This window comes from Anser anser (assembly GCF_964211835.1).
Source record: "Anser anser genome assembly, chromosome: 9".
In the NCBI taxonomy this organism is placed as follows: Eukaryota; Metazoa; Chordata; class Aves; order Anseriformes; family Anatidae; genus Anser; species Anser anser.
In genome coordinates this window covers 9,910,964-9,930,853 of record NC_139729.1, presented here as the reverse complement: position 1 = coordinate 9,930,853, position 19,890 = coordinate 9,910,964, and the positions used below count along the sequence as shown (strand labels likewise).

The 19,890-nt window shown below is 34.6% G+C and overlaps 1 protein-coding gene across 9 annotated transcripts in view; it reads right to left on the bottom strand.

Moving 5' to 3' along the window:
- PIK3CB (phosphatidylinositol-4,5-bisphosphate 3-kinase catalytic subunit beta) overlaps nucleotides 1-19,890 on the bottom strand; it is a 109,337-nt gene that overhangs the window by 11,437 nt on the left and 78,010 nt on the right. For all 9 annotated transcript variants that reach the window (XM_083849300.1, XM_083849303.1, XM_083849302.1 and 6 more), the window contains 11 exons: nucleotides 15,371-15,622; nucleotides 14,742-14,838; nucleotides 13,713-13,843; nucleotides 11,850-11,903; nucleotides 10,642-10,830; nucleotides 7,992-8,113; nucleotides 5,826-5,969; nucleotides 4,836-4,935; nucleotides 2,255-2,433; nucleotides 1,661-1,770; nucleotides 1,285-1,363 (listed from right to left, as the gene is read on the bottom strand). In XM_083849300.1, coding sequence (XP_083705426.1) covers nucleotides 1,285-1,363; nucleotides 1,661-1,770; nucleotides 2,255-2,433; nucleotides 4,836-4,935; nucleotides 5,826-5,969; nucleotides 7,992-8,113; nucleotides 10,642-10,830; nucleotides 11,850-11,903; nucleotides 13,713-13,843; nucleotides 14,742-14,838; nucleotides 15,371-15,622 — 1,457 coding nt within the window. The remainder of the gene's footprint in view (nucleotides 1-1,284; nucleotides 1,364-1,660; nucleotides 1,771-2,254; nucleotides 2,434-4,835; nucleotides 4,936-5,825; nucleotides 5,970-7,991; nucleotides 8,114-10,641; nucleotides 10,831-11,849; nucleotides 11,904-13,712; nucleotides 13,844-14,741; nucleotides 14,839-15,370; nucleotides 15,623-19,890) is intronic.

Here is a 19,890-nt window from a genome sequence, read left to right as displayed (position 1 = left end):
ATTCAGAGGCAAGAATAGCACAGCAGTCAGACTCAAAAGCATTGCTAAAGTCAGGGTAAGGACATCCCCCCAGATTCAGTCATTTTATCATAGAAGGCAATCTGATTAGTCAGGCAAATTTACCCCTGGTAAATCCATATTGACTGTTCCCAATCTTCTAACCCATATAGTAGGTAGAAGACAGACAAACCTGTTACATTTTGTAGGAAATCGCAAAATAAAAATAAAACAAAAATGTATTTGGACAGAAATGTATTCATTTATGGCCATGGCTGCAGAAACCATACGTACCATTAAGAAATAAGACCAACAGAAATAAGAAAATGTTAAAAAAGAAGAGTTTGATTGTTTGGCTATTCCACAACTCTGGTAATCCTCAACTAGATAGTGAAATTTTATTATAAACAGTCCTAACCTCCTATTACCCCACTCTCAGATTAGAATACCTAAAGTTGACTAATTTCTAAAGCATGTTTTGCCTGTTAGAGAAGCCTGTGTATTCCAGATGCAATCCTCAATGACTAATTTTTGACCAGTACTGCTCAAACACCAGATAGATTACAGAAAGCCTTCACATAAAGATCTTTTCACTGGACAGCAGATTTGCATTCTACATTTGTACCTCACTTGCACATGTGTATTAGAACCTAAGAGCTGTAATTCCCATAAATCACAAAGTGAACTCCCATTTTTGCATACACCTGAAAAGTCTATGACAGTTAATAGACATGTTTGTTACTTGAGAAATTTATAAAATACATACGTTTGGAAAGCTCACAGACACAAACAAAACAAAGAAAATAACCAACCAACAAATTAAACAAAATGCACAGAACCTGCCTGCTGGACCTTTAGGTCAGGAATTGTTTCCACACCTCATACAATGCTTTTTGTCTGTCTGAAAACCGTAAAATGTTTTCATTTTCATTGTGGAAAGCGCAATTTATAATCACCATGGCGACTTAGATACACTGTGAAAGATACAGTGCACAAGGACAAATATCCTGCTTGATAATAAGTAAAAATCTCAATGTTTAACTTCACTTCTTGCATTATTTCTTTTCATGGCTAAATTATTTTGTAATGTGGGCCATCTGGGGAATAAACTGCAAGCAGAAGCCATCTAGTTAGATAAGCGCCTTCTATAGCCTGCTCACCTTGGCTACGACAAATGAAACCTTTTGGCATCATTCCAAATGTTTAGGGGAAAGCAGACGAACAGGAAAGCTTTACAGTAAGTGTGGACTCTCCACCGAAATAAACAAACCCTTAAGAGATCCTTACCGGAGATCCAGGCCAGCTTCTTTCCAAAGTATGTCCATCAAACGCAAAATCTGGAGTGTCAACATGTCCTGCCGGAGATCTATAATGGAAGGTTGAAACTGCTGCTTCAGTTTCTCAAGAGCGTTGTAGATAAACCATCTAATATTTATAAGGCTTTCAGAAAAAGCTATCTAAAAATCCTCAATCCTAAATGTGAAAGCAGGATTAACCGTACCATTATGACTGATAACATCTGTAATTTGAAAACTAGTCAAAAAAAGATGCTTCATTTGTTTGCTGATGCTATAGTAAACCATGTTTAATTTATGGCAATACGGAGCAACAAAGCTTAAGTGGAAGTGTGAGAATAAAGAAAGAAGTGCTCAGCACTGCTTACCATCACCATTTTTAAAGATGATCCCTACAAGATCTCCTCCAAACATCTTATTGTTGTATACTATCCATAGAGGCTTCATTTTAGAATCCATATATCTACACTTCTCAACACTAGAAGAAAATATAACAAATGTTATAGTCAACTAAAAATAGTTCAGCTGAACAGGACTAAGCATTGTTCAAAAACACAACAGAAAATGTAGAGTTCCAGTTCGGAATTACTTAAATGTTACCTCAGCTTTCATTCAGCTACTATGCTATCAGCGCATACCGACTTATGGATGAATCTGTCATACATCAACTGTGTTGAACACCACGATTGGCACTTTTAGTCTTATATTTAAATATGTTTAGCTATGGTAATACATTGACTAAGAGTATTAAGTTTCATTGTGGATCACAACCTTCAAACTTAACTGCTATTTAACCTCGGGAAGATTGCCAACAGACCTCCTCTCACTATAGAAAGCGTTCTCTGTGACAGCATATCTGCTAAACAATGCAGCCAAAGGAAGTTCAAGCACATAGGCGTTTCTTCTTTAGTGTTTCCATTCAAAAGGTACAGTGAAACTTTATTCACTCATTCTTAACTTACTGTAGTTCTGAAAGTATAACAGAAGGATTCAGAGGAGACTGGAGGTCAGAAAGTGCTTCTCTGTAAGCATTTTGTTTCAAACACGTGTGCATTGCATCTTTTCCTTTTGCTTTGCTTTGTTTCATGGCATTCAGCTTAATTAAGCTGTTTAAAGTTTTCATTTTATTAAGGGCTTCCACCTGAAAGAGATATTTTATCTTTAAAACTTATTGCTTCGACTTTGCATGTAATACAATATAAAATTGTGTATGAAAACAAAAAGCAGTTATCTGAAATATAAAGCAATTTTACAACATCCTATAAAATGGAAATAATAATCTGAAATTAAGATGGCATTTCTGAAACAAATGACAATAGACTTTTGGAAATTATTCATATCCCGGAAGTACCGTTTCTGTAACAAAAACATTGATGGGATGAAATCTCTGAAACCTCAAGTCACTTTTTAAAGCTGGACTTAATATCTCCAACACAGTGACAAGACATTTTAATGTATGATAAATTTACAAAAAAATCCTCCTTCAAAATTCAGTTTTCATCACAAATTAAACAAAGCATAGCATAGGTGCCTCAATCCATACTAAAGTCAACAGAAATTGAGTGTTTCATACTTCTACAAAAATCAAACATTACTTGAAGCGATGGATGAAGATGCTTCATTATATACATTCAGTTAGTTGCAAACAATAACATAATGCCACATGACAAATTGCAGACATTTGTCACATACATAACTACACATGCTCAATATTTAAGACTCTGCTCTGCAAAAGTTTGTTCATTAAAACCCTGCTGAAATTAGGCATAAGGTAAATGCTCTGATCAGGTAGGATGTTCCAAATCTGCATGCATCATCTAAGCAATATTTACTTTTAGAATGTGTAAAAAGACAGGTTTAACTTTTTCTTTCCTTCCCTCTGTTTTAGGAAGTTTTCCATTAGTACAGTTTGTAAGAAAACAAGCAAACTAGCAACGGAAATATACATAACGTTAACAGATAAAAGCCCTTTGGTAACAAACCTACATAGCACATACAACAAACATAATTTCTACACTGCATCTACATCTAAGCAACTTGTTAGCAGAATATAAAGTATATAGCAATTCACAGTAGCCATAGTTAACATGCTCAGCAATATGCTGCAATATTCTCTAGCAAACTGCATCAATTTAAAATAACTGGAAAAGATTATTTCTATTCAAGGAAGCCTCAGTCTAACTTATAAGGTGCTGAGTCAAGACTTACCACTTTTACAGACAGACTGAACCCTGTTAAGCAGGATGCTGTGGAAATTGTATGGAGTTTGATTATAAAACTGAGGCAATGGAGACCTGCCAGGTCAGCCATCTGTCAAAACTAAAAGCGCTCTGCTTTTCCACTATTCTAGGAGCTGTACAAACATCAGTGACAAGGGAACAAAATGGAACCTGTGTTGTACAAACAGGAACTTTTTGAAGTATTTCTACTTTGAATTTCTTCCGTGTTTGCACAGTTGGAAATTTTTTTGCCCCTTCTTTGATTGTACTGACATTTGTTTCCTGTGAAGTGCACAAAAACTTTACTGACCTTAGGTCTATTGCTTAAGCATTTCATCACCTAATCTTTTTATGATTTTGACAATACTAACAAGCATTCATGTAAGAGATGGTCTTTTCAATGGTCTGTGAACTGCAGAAATAAAGAGCACAACAGTACATGCCTGTTCTGTTTGTTTCTTGAAGTACATTTTCAACACTGACAGTATCAAAACTGTTAGAAATAACAAACATCAGACTAACCATGTATTGAGTTGCCTTTTCTGTCCTTATTTTCCTTGATGTAGCAAATACATTAATTCCAGAGCTATAATTTTTAAAGATTTTGTTAGCAATCTAAGTTTTCTTGCTAAAATTGCATTACAGCCTTCAGAACATGATTTGCAAGTCTCTATTATTGATCTGCCAATAAACTTATTAGTGTGTTTAAAAGTAAATCTCTCTCCTCTTTTTTTTTTTTTTTTTTTCTAATGGAAAATCTGTATTAACACTAAAATGAGTATTTGGTTTGCTTCAACACCTGTTTCCAGGGAGTACTGCATCATTCTACAAATACAGGATTTTTGCATTACTTTTTAGCAAAAGCTGTAAGAAGCAATCCTGGATTGATCCATACAAAGTTTAGATAGAAATGTAATAGTTTCTATTAAACAAGCTGCTCTGATGGGATGGGATGGGGGTTGGGGGTCTCACAAGTTTTAAGTGCATAGAAACCCTTCCTCACCTAATAATCTGGGCAGTCTACTTTTCTATCTAGATCGTATGTGTAGTGCTGAAAGTTCCTGCACTTTTCAGAACACTATAAGAACAGGTTGCTGCCTCTGAGGCCCCACAGCACTAGCTGCCTTCTGTACCAGGGAAGACTGCTCCATCATTACATCCATCTATTCAGCCCACTCATTTCTCCCTCTCACTCATGCTTCCTTCTCTCCCAAACAGATGGACATTGTCAAGGTAACCAATATGACCCATAGGAACAATGGAACAAGCATTTGAGTTACAAGCTAGAGTAAGTCAAGATTTAAAGAAGGAGGGAAGCTTATACCTGTTTAGCAAGCACTTTCATGTGAGCAACACTTCCTCGGCAGTAAGCTTCAAGTATCAAACCAAACTGTATTGAAACAGCAGGTATGTGAACCTCTGACCTATAAGGGAACATCACAGAATCATCTCGTCTATCAAGACAGACCACATAATTTTACAGACTAGCATTTAACGCAAATAAAGTGGAAAAAAAAAAAAATACTTCGCGGTCATTAGATAAAATTAAAAAGCCAGATTTCATAGGAAGTAACAAAACACTCATAAGGAATGGTGAGTTCCAACACATGCCACTTGTTTTTAGGTCTAGGACTGTTCTGGAAGCAATAATGATAAGAGGTAGTTACTGGGTATTTGTTTTCAGGAACCTCTTTTATTGAAGAAAGTAGTATTGATAGAAGATGATATTGAGAGTCAGGGCTGATGTTAAACTGTGTGTTCTCAAATCTTGGTAAGGGAAAGCCAAAGTTTCCCTGAGGAGTACGCTTGGAAAGAAACACTGAACCATATCTGCAGAACCAATTATTCTCCAAAACATTTTCATGTAGTACTTGCTCTTGTTATTTAGAAATGTTAGAATAATTTAGTTGTATTTTGAAGACAGAATCAACCTATAAATCCATTCTGCAAGATACCTGCAAATCATAGAACTGAGCATCAAATGTAGCAACAACACACAGAACTACTTTTATTTTCTGTTAGTCTTTGAAAAATAGTATTTTTCCCTGTGAGGTATAAATACTGTACTTTTACTGCAAGCACAGTCAAAACAAACACTAAATTCATACACGAACCTAACTTACCAGTTAGCTAGAGCTGACTGCAGTTTCAAGTATTTTCTTCAAATAGTGGATTACAAAGCATAGTAATATATTTTAAATAAGAGTCTGGCTTTGATCTGTAAATGCCAAAGGTAAAGAAAATTCTTGATCTGCCTATGAGAAGTCTAATCTGGACCAACAGTTTCAGAAGGATGTAAGGGAAAAATTCTTACCTTAGATGCCAAAACAACATCTGTCCTATTCTCCTATTAGCAAGTGCTCTCTCTAATAGAAATCTGGAGAGAGCACAATCAAGAAAAGGTTCATATTTCAGGACTTGCACAAGTTGAAGAAGATACTGAGAGAGCTCTTCATCACTAGAATGAGGTACATAAAATCAGTTGATAAAAAACTAGATTAATGACATTCCAGAAATTCAGATGCATACGCCAAACCCAACTATGCATATCTAGGTTCAACAGGAAGAGTTTATCCCAATCTTTCAGTCACAAGGAGAAGAAAAATAATACACAACTTAGTGCAATTGCTAGATTGATCAATTTATCATTAAGTTAACAGAATCTTAAAGTCATCAAGCCTTTAAGTAAAAATGTCGTGTTTAATCATGGGCCTTTACAAGATCAACATCTCAGCCTGAGCGCTAGGTTAAGCATCCAGGAGATAAATTATTTCAAATGTTTCCAGACTGGACATTGGCTCCACTTTGACCCCTCAAACTCTGATTGAGGAGCTGTATCTTTGGAATCACTGAAACCTAGCAGTCAGCTAACTCCAACAGGCATGGGCAAGAAGGGCATTTGAGGCAAAACTAAGAACACTTGCATACCTGTTCCAAAATCAGGAAAGCAGTATTCATTCTACTGAATGTAATTCATTAACCTGTCTTAAGATGTTAGTGCCTGTTAGCTGAAAGGTGTTAATTTATTAAGATACATTCACAAACTGATCCATTTAGGTAAAATATCGGTGGTGTGTTACCAAAAATATGATGTTGTTTAGAATACAAGGAAAATCACTGAGACAAATCTTTCAGACACCAAGCAATGCCCAAAGTACTCATACTTCAGAAAGGCAAATTTAAGCATTTAGCCACAGTTCATAAACAAAATTTTTAAAAGCTTCTATGTTAGTTAACCACTATAAGTAATACTGACAAAATAAAAATAATTCCAATAATTTTCTATAAAGGCTTGTACCTACCCCCCCCCCCAAAAAAAAAAGCCAAAACAAACCTCTTAACACTTGACAGTTACATTACTCCAGAAAAATTCTGAACTTTCCCTGACTTTTTACATTCAAGTATCTTTCCTTTTATAAATGGCCTGAAGAATTCAGATTGTCTGCCTAGGATGAAACAGGAACCTTCTGCACATCACAGAAGGATTTCAGAGATGCAAATACTGGACTCTTTTGTTCTCTTTATCTTACTCTGAAACCCTTCAGTAACTTGGTCAAAATATTCAATCACACTGCGTTGTATTTATTTTTGTCTACTTTTTTATTTCAGCTAACAGTATCACCTTTAGGTTAGAGGGTTTTTTTTTTTTACCAGCTGCCTTTTTAAATAAGGTGGAAACTGATTTCTGATACCCAGCTGAACATAATTTTGCTTCAGAACCAGAACTAAGAGTACTAGAAATAATTCCAGATGTATCAATTCAGTATTATTTGGATAGCCCAGCAGTTAAATTTCTTGTTTATTTGAAAGAAGTCAAAATATTTTTTTTCAAATATATAGCCTTGACCATTAAAAAAAAAAATCATTAAACTATTTACCACAGAGACTTTAGAATTCAAGGACAGGAAATGCAGTAACAATAATGTTAAACAAAGCTTGCCCTACGTTACACTGAAGAGCAAAATTTTATGTGATAAAGGAAGAACTACAGATAGCACAGGCTACTATCGAGATCAAACAAATTAGTAATTTTTTAGTTTTTTAATTGTATGCTACAGCTTACGTTTCTATTAAATGATACAGCAAATACTTAAAATGACAGAGTAGCTGGATGGCACTTCTTGCAAATATTTGATTATTATAACATTTTGACTTTTCATCATTAAGAAGTTCTCACAATATCTGGTTCTCCCTTTGTCCAAGGAAGGAGTGAATACAACTCTCTCTGGGACAAAGGTACACCATTTTTTTCTTAGCAGCATGGAAAATAATAATCTTTGAATATAAGATATCAGAGTAAAGGGGTTTTACGTGGCTTCCAATTTGTGTATCCAGAAAGACTTCTTAATGTGGTCATTATTCACAGCAGATAGTCCATTTAAATCTTTCCTCTTGGGGTTCTTTTTTCCTGTAGACATACAAAATGAAGTTTCTTCCCCTCGAGAAAACCTTGTATGCTGAACTAATACGATATACTCACCTCATTTGCTTTAAACATCCCACTGCATATTCTCTCACATACTGGTCTGGATAATTGAAATCCAACAATTCTAATGCTTCTCTAGGCAGCAGCTTGGGCCATATCTGAAGGAGAGCCTGAAGCTGTTTTAAAAAGAAGACTATCAGGTTACAGGTAAAGTAACTATTTAAGAAAACAGATGGGTATAACTGCCCATGAAAGTATTCGTACTAACAGAAGGAGAGAAACAGACTGGTCTGGCTGGAAAAAAAAAGTGGGAAAATGGTCCCACTTCTGGTTGAGTTTAACAACCTTTGAAATTATGCCAATGATTTTTTGGCAGTAGGCCTCATTCACATTTACTTGAAAAATCTGTTTCTTCATACATAGACAAGATGCACAGTAAACAATAGGTAGGTAATGCCAGATGTGTGTTTTAGAAACAGAGTTTCAGTAAAATTTAGAGAATGTTTTATTAACACACTCATAAATATTCTGGTAAAAATACAAGTTTTCCCTTAATGAAGGTTTTAAGACCATTTTTGTTAAAGAGAGATCTTTACCAAAAATATTTATCCATCTCAACCAATGAAGCATTTTCTTACATGTACATAGTAATGGGCTTAAATGCAGAAAGGATGATCCAGATTAGATATTAATAATTAGATAATAATTAAAACCCTCAATCCTGAAGACAATGATGTGCTAGAAAAAGTTGCAGAAAAACTAGTCTATTATTTTGAACTACTAAGAAGAAAAAACATCTAGAGGTCTCAGAAAATAAACTTAGTGCATTTTAATGAAGCTACCCACCAAGGATATGTTTTAATAATATGTATACATCAATAAGACTAAAACAGTACACTATTAGTCAAAATAAGTCTGAATGTGTAAATACAATATAAAGTGTACACTTTTTCTTTTATATGCTAAGAAGCCATAACTCATGATAAAGACTTCTATTCAATCCTTAGCCCATGAGGGTCAAACACCACCAGTCTTTATATCAAGAAGCACTAGAGCCATCAACACTTCCGTATCATGAACGCTTGTACTGAAATTCTCAAATAAATACTAACACTGAGCAGACACTTAATACCATAAAAGCAGATGTTGAAAATGCAAACAGCAGCTACGCCTGCCAGACACACAATAAGAAACTTCAAAACAAATGTATCAGAATTTGTAGACAACCTACTTTAAATCAGGTGCAGAACCCACAGAAATACAGAAACGTTTTGTTAATAATGAATGATGAAAATGAATGAAGAATCTGAGTTACATTCTGAAAAGACAAGTGTAAGTGGCGTTACTTGCTTCAAAATCAGGCAATGAATTTTGAAAGCCGTGGTTGACAGTATGTACATTTTCTGAGACTTATATTTCAAGATACAGACCTCCTGACTTTGACTGCAGCAGTACTCAATTGTCGAAATAATTTCAGAGGTTAATAAAATGAGAAAATGTTAACTGATGTGACCTAGAGGAAGTGGGATCTAACTGGCCTATGAAACAAGCAAGAAAATTCACGAAATACGCACTGCTCTGTTTACATTCTTCCTTGGAACTTTTATTAAGAGAAGCACAGTCCAGCTAGCTCCATATCCCAGATGCATTGCAACTGGCTCAATAGGGCAGGTCAAGGGACATCAGAAACACTCATTGCATTTGGAGAAAAACTTGGATTATGAAACGCCCTCATCTGGTTAGACAATAGAGAGGTAGCTCTGAAGAGCTTCCAAATGCATCTGGTTTTTAAACAACTTTTATAGTTCAGATATGTTTCAGGTTTTTTAAAAGTTCTCTACAATATCAAACATGTTAAAATGCTACACACATGAATTACTGCATAATTCTCCTCCCACGTGGTTTGAAACTCCTGACAAGCTGTGTGAAAATGAGAAACATTGAATTCTCAGCAATGATCTAAAGGTTTAGAGAAAGCTCAAGTCTGACTGGCCTTGGCATATCAGTGTCGTGTCGTGTCGTCCCCTCCCCCCCCCCCCCCAATGAAACAACCACAACTTCTTCCCTAACAAGACAAGTTTTCTATAAGAGACAACACAATTAAAGAAAGGTGAGTATTTTTCTTCCAGTTATTTCAAATATTTAAAAATTAACTAGCCTTTCTCTAGTTCTTGTTAACCATGATGTCACTTCAGTGAAAGTGTCTAATTAATAATATCTAATTTCCATTTTGAGAATAAATACTGTCTGTGAATCCTGCCAGACAGTTCTGCCACCCCACTACTCTGCTGACTCTGCTGAGTGAAGAGGTGATGGCAACGTAAGGACAAACATACTTAGAATACATTCAGTGCAACTATTCTACTAAAATATTGCAATACAATGAGAGCCTGGATGAAATCTACGCGATAAATAACACAAGAAAGCTGCTTTGATCCATTGTACAAAAATTCATGGACCACTGAACTAATAGGTTAAAGATGGTTTAAAAATCAAACATAATACTCCATTTCTAAGAAAATTTACTACATTTGAGCTGCAATAAAAGAACAGGAAGACCAGAGAAGTTCGTCTTAGTTGTATAAACCAAAGTTCATTGTACCATTTCAACAGTTTCTTCACTTGAGGAAAAAACAAAACAAAACCTATTTACTCATGACTTGACTGCAGCATTTTTCCACCCCATCTTTGCCTTTTCCCTTACCTGAGCAACATCTTCAAGTTTGTTCCATTTTAAAGACAGCAGCAGTTTTGGCAATGATTGTGGAAAATTTTCACGACAGTCATATCGCAAAGTCCAAATAAGATCCATTTCATTTTCACAGAGCTGAGATAAAGGATCTCTTTCCATTATTTCTTTTAGCACAATATAAAACTTCTTACCACCTCGACCCTAGAAAATGAGAAAAGTATAATGCTTTGATATATTCAGTAAGATTCTTATTTTTAGCACAAATGCTGTATCAAGCAGAATATCAGATAAAAGTCATGAAATACAGGGGAACAACGATTACATCTTTCTTTCAGATTTCTGAAGCTAGTTCTAAGAACTGCAACTAGTACAGTTATTCAAAATGCAGTGTACAGAAGTTTCTGAATAATAACTTCAAAGTTAATGACACTAGGTGGCAATATTTCTATTTTCCAACTCCAACAGGGAAAACTCTTGTTTAGGATGCATAAATATGCTTTTTCCTTTCGTATTTCAAATGAGCAAATTTTATTGATATATAAATAAAGCTTTTAAATTTTTAAGCCAAAAGACACACGAAAAAAAAGACACAAAAGCCAACAACAACCGAAGGGAAGTGCGGTTGCTAAGTGTACAAAGAGATATTTTTTGTCTTCTAATCCAGACTTGCCTTTTCCAGACATTTAGCTCTGTTTTATCTCTCTGAAACATTAACATAACATTTGCATGAATGAGTCTTCACACTGGCTCAGTTACTACCTCTGTCCTTTTATACTCTTATGCAATCTGCTAGGGCAGAAATTAAAGCAATAATATCAGCAACAACAGAATTTCGTAAATTAATGGGAGATGAAAAACTGCTGCGTCTGAGTAAGGATGTAGCAGTTGAAGGGAGTAAATTAGTTTCAAGATAATATTCTGAATAACAACACGGCAAGCTTTTAATACCAAAGCCAACTTTGTCTTCACAAAGCTAAAGGAAGTTTCAGAGTAATTTTAAGAGGTTGGCCAAAGGTCTTTACATTAATGGAAAATGAAAAAAAATGAAGAAAAGTTGAGAAAAGATGGTAGTAAAATCAGGACTGATAGCAGAAACAAACAGCTATCATTAAAACAACATTCTGCACAGGTTTTCCACCTGACAAAAAATGTATACTTATGCACCTGTTATACATACAACTTATTTAAATTTAAAAATATTGCCTTTGGCAGATGCTTACCGCCATTGCAGCATTGTCACTGCTTCTTGCAATCTCAGCTGCCTTTTCAAGTATCTGCAAAAAGATGTTTTTAAATACATTAGATTTAAATACAAATCTGACCGAAAAAATAAGTATTATAAAAATGAAGTATTATAAAGAGTTATAAATATTATGAAAATGAAGCAGATAAGGAAATTTTGCTATCTTTTAAATAATTAGAACACTATTATATTGTATATACAGTGGTATAGCATGGAGAAAGTATTTCTCCATCTAAAATTGGATAAAGAGGGAGAAGACTTGTATCAGCTTTGATCAGGCAATATGGGAAACCACAAAAGACTCAGTAATCAGAGACCAAATATCCAGCAGGTAAAATCCTTAATAAGGCACACCTACTCGTTGTTGTTGCAGGTGTTTAGTTCCTCTGTATGAAATGTTTATTAATGTCATATTATACCTGCTACTTGGCTGCAAAGCCCACTCACATACTGTGCAAAAACACAAGTGAAGGGAAGTTCAATGTCCTAATCCTGTTTGATGCTTGCCCCCTTGTGCTTCTTAGAGTTTTACTCTATCTGCAAATAAACTTTGAAAGTTTCTGCAAGTTCATCTTGGTTCAATTGAATTGAAAGCCCCTCACTGGTGCGTCAGCCCAATACGCGACTCCTGCATTAGACAACAGCTTTCTTACTAATTGTCACAGCACTTCTGCTCACTCAGCCCCAAAACAGCTGTTCACTGCAGATGGATTGATGCTATGATCCAAAGATTCATCTATTTTTAGACATTATGTTTCTTAAAATAAAGATTTGGCATCTGATTCTCTATTATCTTGGCAGAAACAACCAAAAACACGGGGAAAATTAAAAGCAGCCATACATCAAGCAAGTCTCCTCTAGACAATTCTGAAAAGCAGATTCTCAGATGACATAATTCAAGCAGCTACAACGTTGCTCCTGATCTAACTGCACCTTTCACCAAGAGAATCTTTCTGAGATTGGGTATCTTGCCCTCTTTTCCAAGGAAGAAATCTCAGTATATCCAAAGAAATTGAATGAATGGGGTAGTTTAGTGCTCTGATTTTCCCAGTGATACTAGAGTTTATTGCTTAACAGTTTCTTAACTCCAGGGAATTAAAAGAAGCAAAAGCTACTGGAGGAAAAAAAAAAAAAAAAAAAGGAAAGGAGCAGAATAGAGCACATTTTGTAGCAGTTCCTCAAATGTGAATACTTTCAGTGAATGTTTCGTCACCAGCTCTGCAATCACTTTATAAAAACGCTCTGGGATTTTACTCTGATATACAAGATTTTTCAGATAAGGTTCAAGAGGCAACCGAATGAAAGTTACGATGGATAGTTAGGGCCATCAGACATTACCTTAAGGTAAATAAATGAAATAACTTAGTAAAAACTTGTCTGTATTCACCTGAATGCTTTAACATCCTTGGTACCTCAGGTACAAAGCAACTAGCACAAACAAGTGTTAAGAAACACTTTCACATTCCACTTCTGTATTTAGAAGAAAACAGCATAAAGCATTTAGTTTCTAAAGAAAAAAGCTAGTGTCATGAGCAAAATGAACCGTAAAGTGTTACAAATAAAGCAGTTACAAAACTGAGAAATAAAAAGGCCTGTGTGAAGAGTAAATTGGCTAACCAAAACGAAGAAGGCAATTAGTCAGCACTGTTTTAGCTCTTACAATATGTTAAATCCTGTTTTATTACAAGAACATGTATTGCACCAACAGAGGGCGGTATTATGTAGTGCAAGTTCAAACAATTGCAGGAAGCGGGGAATTCCGTGGAAAAAGCAGAGCTGAAAGTAAGGAAGAAATAGCTATTTACATACAAGCATTCATGACTAGTCTGTCACACCTTACCTTATCAAAGGGAGGGTAATTGATAGGCTGTTTTGAATATTCTTGAAATCTAATGTGCAAAGCTGTTGCATTTTCAATGTAAGGGTTAGTCTGGACAGTTCCCATTGGATTTAACATTTCTTCAAGTTCATCTAAAATGTTAGACAGAATAATTAATACTACATGCCAGGCATCTATTAAAATAAATAAATAAATATTATTTAGTCATTGCCTACTCTAGGCAGTAGACAGAGACATGTTTTGCTGCATAGCAACTTCTACAATGCACTGCATTTCTGGTATACACTGTCTGTACATCCTACATTCACGGATGTTGGATTATCACCAGTGAAAAAATGATTTTCTCTTTCCAAAAGAATCATAACATCAAGGGAAACTAAGATATTGCTATCTGAGCCAAATCCCTAAATGCAGTCCCAATAAGATGAGTCTCTGTAAACCTGTATATAGACTACCTCTATATCAAATAGTATGAAAAAGAGTAAAAAATTTTAAGCCACTTTTTTTTCCAGCATTAGAGCCAGGTTGATACAGTATTTCTCAGGGTGAAATTAAGAGTAACTTGTAGATTTCAGACTGTTGTCCTAATCAATCCAAATCATTTAGTAGCAAGCCTTAAAAACCAAATTCTAATTCACATTTTTTGCTAACTCCAATATTGTCATATACAATATAGCTACCCTGTTTAGTTTAAGATACATAGCACAGGGAACTAAATGAAACCTAAAATGCATTTTTAAAAAAAACATATAACAGATATGGATCTCTATTTTCATGAGATTTTCTTTCCATAACAAAACACTGAGAATACTATTTTCAAGCAGGCTCTCATCTTTCCTCTTTCCTGATAAACAGTACTCTCATGAAACACATTAAGACTTTATATATTTATCCACATAAAAAAATGTGAGTAGCAAAGAGATGATGACAAGAGAACTGGACATGCATGTAGTAAATATTCTACTATTTGATACTAGTCTTCTTTAGTCTCAGGTATCTCAAACAGAAGTCTCGAAATTTAAACTTTACCAGGAAATGATGACCAACTGTGCAGTACAAATTCTCCATTCTTCAGTTGTCCTTTATAATCAAATACCATGGTATTTACCCAGGCTACAGGATAGTGCTGTTAAAAGAAAAAAAAATTACATGGAAGCTAACATGCCAGAGTTTTGGTGGCTTTTTTTTTTTTTTTTTTTAGTATTGCTGTCTTTCAGAAAAGCAATTAAACACAAGCATAGTTTTCAGTATGTGCTCCAGTCCCTTTGAGACAGTAAGAATTAATTTTAAGGATGCCACTCTGCCAATGTAAAAAAATACGTTTCCCTGAATGTGAGCCAAGATGCTAATTTTTTTCCCATCAGAACTTCTCTCAAGTTCTATGAGTTAGAACAAAACTAACTTTTAAAAATATAATTTGTTAAGCAGCCATTTGCCAGCTTGCTTATAACCAAAATGTTGATGCCTTTTTCATTGTCTGAGAAGAAAACGTGTTTTTTCATACCAACGTGAGATTTTTCATACATATGATTCTTAAATACATAGATTTTTTTCATCTCGTATTCTTGAACACTGAAGTGAAGACAATGAAAGATTTTTCAATATTCAGTGAAATATAATTCAGAGGTACACCCAGAAAAAAAAAAAGACATACTTACCACTTTTCCTGCTTTCCTAATGGTTTGGTATTTGGAGGGATTCATTGCCTTAGTTGACTTTTTAGTTTTCATCTTATCCATCACAGCATAAACTGCAAAACAGAGCCTTGCCATTCTTGGTAGATCACAGACATTTATTTCAAACTCTAGTACTTCATTCCAAATGTGGTCACTTCTCCCAGATATTTCTGTGCTTACAATTGTTTTACAAAGGAGCTCTGTACCATGGAATATACCAGCCCTAACATGAACCTGCAATAAAGAAATGAGAGAAAAAAATGTTACAACTTGCCACAGAATTCTGCACAGAATACTACACAGAACATACACATATACATTTATTCAATATTTCTAACTTGAAAACAAACGATAATTTTGAGATTTTAAAATTAAACAAACAATTATTGAGAACAAATTCTTTTTACTTTGCTATTCATGTTTCTGGCCAGCATGTTATGGAAGAAGAAGAAGTTACTTGTACAAACTAAAATTAGAAGATTGCATCTATTAATGACAACGGAAACAGCCAGCACACTATTTAACAGATGCTGCTTTGTACACGTGACGAGGAGTAAGACATACTACGGAAAATAAGAACTGTCATGGCATTTTTTCTATAGGAATTTTCCATATTTTTATAGAAAATTATTTCCATAGAAATTACCTCTGCTGAAAACAACCCCCCCGCGAATCTGTGTTCTGAGATACTTTTCAACTTACTCAACAACAGGCATAAGAAATAACACCTGGCTTTTCATATGACTTATTTCTTCCAGAAAATATTCCATGCCTAAATCAATATTAAATTGTTTTTATATTGATTTCATCCAGAAAGCAAACATTATCAACAGTTCACGTGCTAAAACAGTAACTCTTTTTTGTTTCATCATTTAATTAGCTATGCATCATCAGGACCTTTCCTTTTCCCCTCCCCATGTATTCTCACCAAAATATTTTAGAAACACAGAAATACTGGAGTCTACCTCAAAATATATTTCATTATTCTTGGTCTGAGGACATTTTAAAACATGGTAACAACAGAGACAACTTGAAAAAACAAAGTCCAGATTTTAGAGAAGCTAAAACGAGCAGCTGAGTAACAGAAGAGATATTTTATACCTATTTTTTAAAAACAAAGGTGAGTCACACTTAATCGGAGTAGAATAATTTAGTGGCAAATCAAACATCATTCAATAGCAGAAGTAACTATGAATTACACAAAAGATCAGTCTCTTCCCATCTGACTATTTATATAGATGGAAAAATTGCATTTTGATAGCCAAATCAAAATATATTTGTTCAAGTAACATTGACTGCCAATTTGTAATACTGAATTATATTGCCACACACTACTAGTAATAATCTCTCATTTGTAGTAATAAATGCAATAAATTAATATATAAATGCTTTTAACTTAACATACCTAACACTGAAAGAAAGCATAGGAAACAAGCAACAACAACAGAATGAAAAAGGTAAGACTATTTGTGTGAATCTAAATTCTAATCTCCAGCTAGAACCAATTTGTGCTTCTAAGAAAAGTTTGGGGTTTTTCCAACTTAAGAAAAAAATCATTTTTGATTTAAACTGTTTATAGACATGTATGGAGGGATACTGATGACTGACATCAGAAATCACCTGTAATGGTAATAATAACGTACATAATTCCCAGGAATACTGTTTTGTCTTTAGCACCCAGAAACCAACAAGACCGGCTAGCTTGAACTATAAAAACAAGGAACAGGAAAGGCGAAGGGAGAGAAGAGAAAAAGATGGAGTTATTGGCACTGAAATTAAACACATGATAGGTCAATGCTAAGATGTGGCTAATTCCTGCATTTCTGTTTAATAACATATGTACACAGAAAACTGCACGTTTCCAAGCTTCCATACTCTTGAATAGTTTCAGTAAGAATGACAAGGAGGTCTTCATTTTTTGTTGCCAAAACGACAAAGTAAGAAATATGTCAACTTCTTTTAGGTGACCTTCAAAATATCAATGGAGAAAGATAGGCAGTGAAGGAGAAACAGTCTATAGTCCTTCAGTCACCTTCAAAAAGAAGTTATCAATGTTACAGCTAGAGGAGTAAAAGGTAAATTGATTTTTCAGGTTCCTTATGTTCCTTAAACAGCCTTCCTAACATTCACTTTAAGCTATCATTGTTTCTGAGCACTGTTAGAGAAAGTGGGAGATGTTCATAATTTGGTATAATTTTTGGATAAAAGTAATTTAAATTACTGTCACAGATCAGGAGGTTGCTGTCATAGCATAGGCAGAGGTATTAGGTCTTGGAGAACACCGTAGTAAGTTACACTCCTTCTTGACACAGGAGCTATAGGAACATTCATTATTAAACTGATTCAGTTGACTTGCATATATACATACAATCCCAATTTTATTCCCAATCACTGAAAGGAAATATTCAATTTAGAAGACATTCACCTGAGTCCCAGTGATACTCATAAAACCCCCTTTTACCTATTTTTGGCATGCTTCTCCACCGTGAGTTATGAATAGCTACATGAGCATCCATGAAACAGAGAACACACTTTAAAGAAATCTTACTTCAGACAATCTAAGATTTATACAGACTATATGTGTGCATGCATACATATACATAGCTATGTAAGTATATATTCATGAAGTCAAAATTCCTGTTTACATTTATAGTTCTTTTCTAAATCTAATTACAGATTGCAGCATTATATTCTTCAAAAAGGAAATACTGTCTGTGGCTGATCCCAGGGAACCTACTAAAATTTGTTCACAACCTTTTTGAAACAAGTCACCAGATGGTCCTTTACTAACAAATTTGGAGATCTATTATATGTTCAACTGAATTTACAACCAAATTCCTTCGCTGGTTGAAAGCTATCTTATGGCACTATGATTACATTTAGTGTGTTATCTGCCTGTGCTTTAAAACCAGTTAAAAGTAAATGTTTTAGTATCTACCTGATTTATTTAAAACCAGGGTTTAAAACTCACATTTGCATAGTTTTTGATTTTGTTCTTTGACTTCTTGACATCTGATATTATCACTTTGTAGGCCACCAGACTTCCCTGACCGGGGAAGTTTTTTTCACTTCGTAATTATAAAAAGATGTTTTAATGAGAAAAATTCAACTGATCAAATAAAATTTGATAGTAACATAGCAGCCTGGATATTTCTGAAGCACACTGCTGTTTTGCCTGCCCTTGACCAGTTCTAATTTTATGATTTCCATTCCTGTTAAATATAAGGGATTGGATTTTTTTTTTTTCTTGTCACCCTGACACTCCTTTTTTACTAATGAAATAGTATGTTAGAATGGTGCAGCCAAATAGCAAGACGAAAAGAAAAGCAATTTCAAACATCATGTATTTGGAAAATTGGGTGTTAGCTGAATGAAGTCACTGGTGCTCTAGGTGAAAATACTCAACACAGCTCACGCTGGTAGAGTGCTAGCCCATCTAACAAACATTTTGTTTCCCCACTACAAACACTGCACTTATGAATTAGTGGTTTCAGCAAAAGTGAATATTGGTTTGGTCCAAACTACAGTGAAACTAGGGGAATAATAGCAGTGAATTAAACATCACATTCTAAGGAATCAGAACTAGGAAACAAATGTGTTCTCAATAGTGAAACAATTCCACAACAGCATAGGTAGACAATGCAAAGAAATATGCATAAGCTTGCAAGATTAATGCATGAAATTTGGTAACTGTGGCACTTAGGTTTTGAAGACTACAATGCATTCAAAATACTAAATACTCCTTAGATAGCGTCCACAAGAATCAATACTAAAGAACTATTAATTTTCATTGTTTCTCCTCAACATATTTTCTTTTTCCTCTAAATGTATATTGAAATTAATCAAAGCTTGTATTTTATAAGCGTGTGGTATATACATATCTATATTTAAAATATATAAATATATATGATAGCTACAATGCTTCTGGAATCCACCTTCTCCTCCTCCTTCCCTTTTATTTTAAGGCTCTAAGAGTCTACAGAGTGTAAGGCTAAGAAGATAATACTAATACATAGCCAAATAATGGTTTAGATATAGTAAAAGAAAACTTCTGGTTTTGCAGACATCCATTTCCACAGCCATGCTGTCTAATAGAGTAAAACTGTAACTAAGGTCCATTTAGCCATGTAGTAAAATGAAATATTCCTAATACACATGGAGGTTGGGACAGTAGTTTTGAAGAAAAATGCACTGGGTATCTTGAACAAAGCATCTGAACAGCAAACATCAATGGCTAATTGAATTTCTTTTGAACTTACTTAAATAATTGTTTGTCAAACCAAATAAAGGAAATTAATGCTGTTCTATTTCCAAGGCAAGTGTCTTTTGAGGTCTTAAAGTAATTGTGCAAAAAACTGCCACGTGTTAACAACTTGTGGTCTGTGAAACAGTCAGTAGCCCAGTCATGTACATTTTACAGGAAGTGCTACTACAGCTTTCTTTTGTATGTGTGTGTGTGTACTCAGCATTTTTAGACAATAAAAGACAGACCGTGCAGAAGC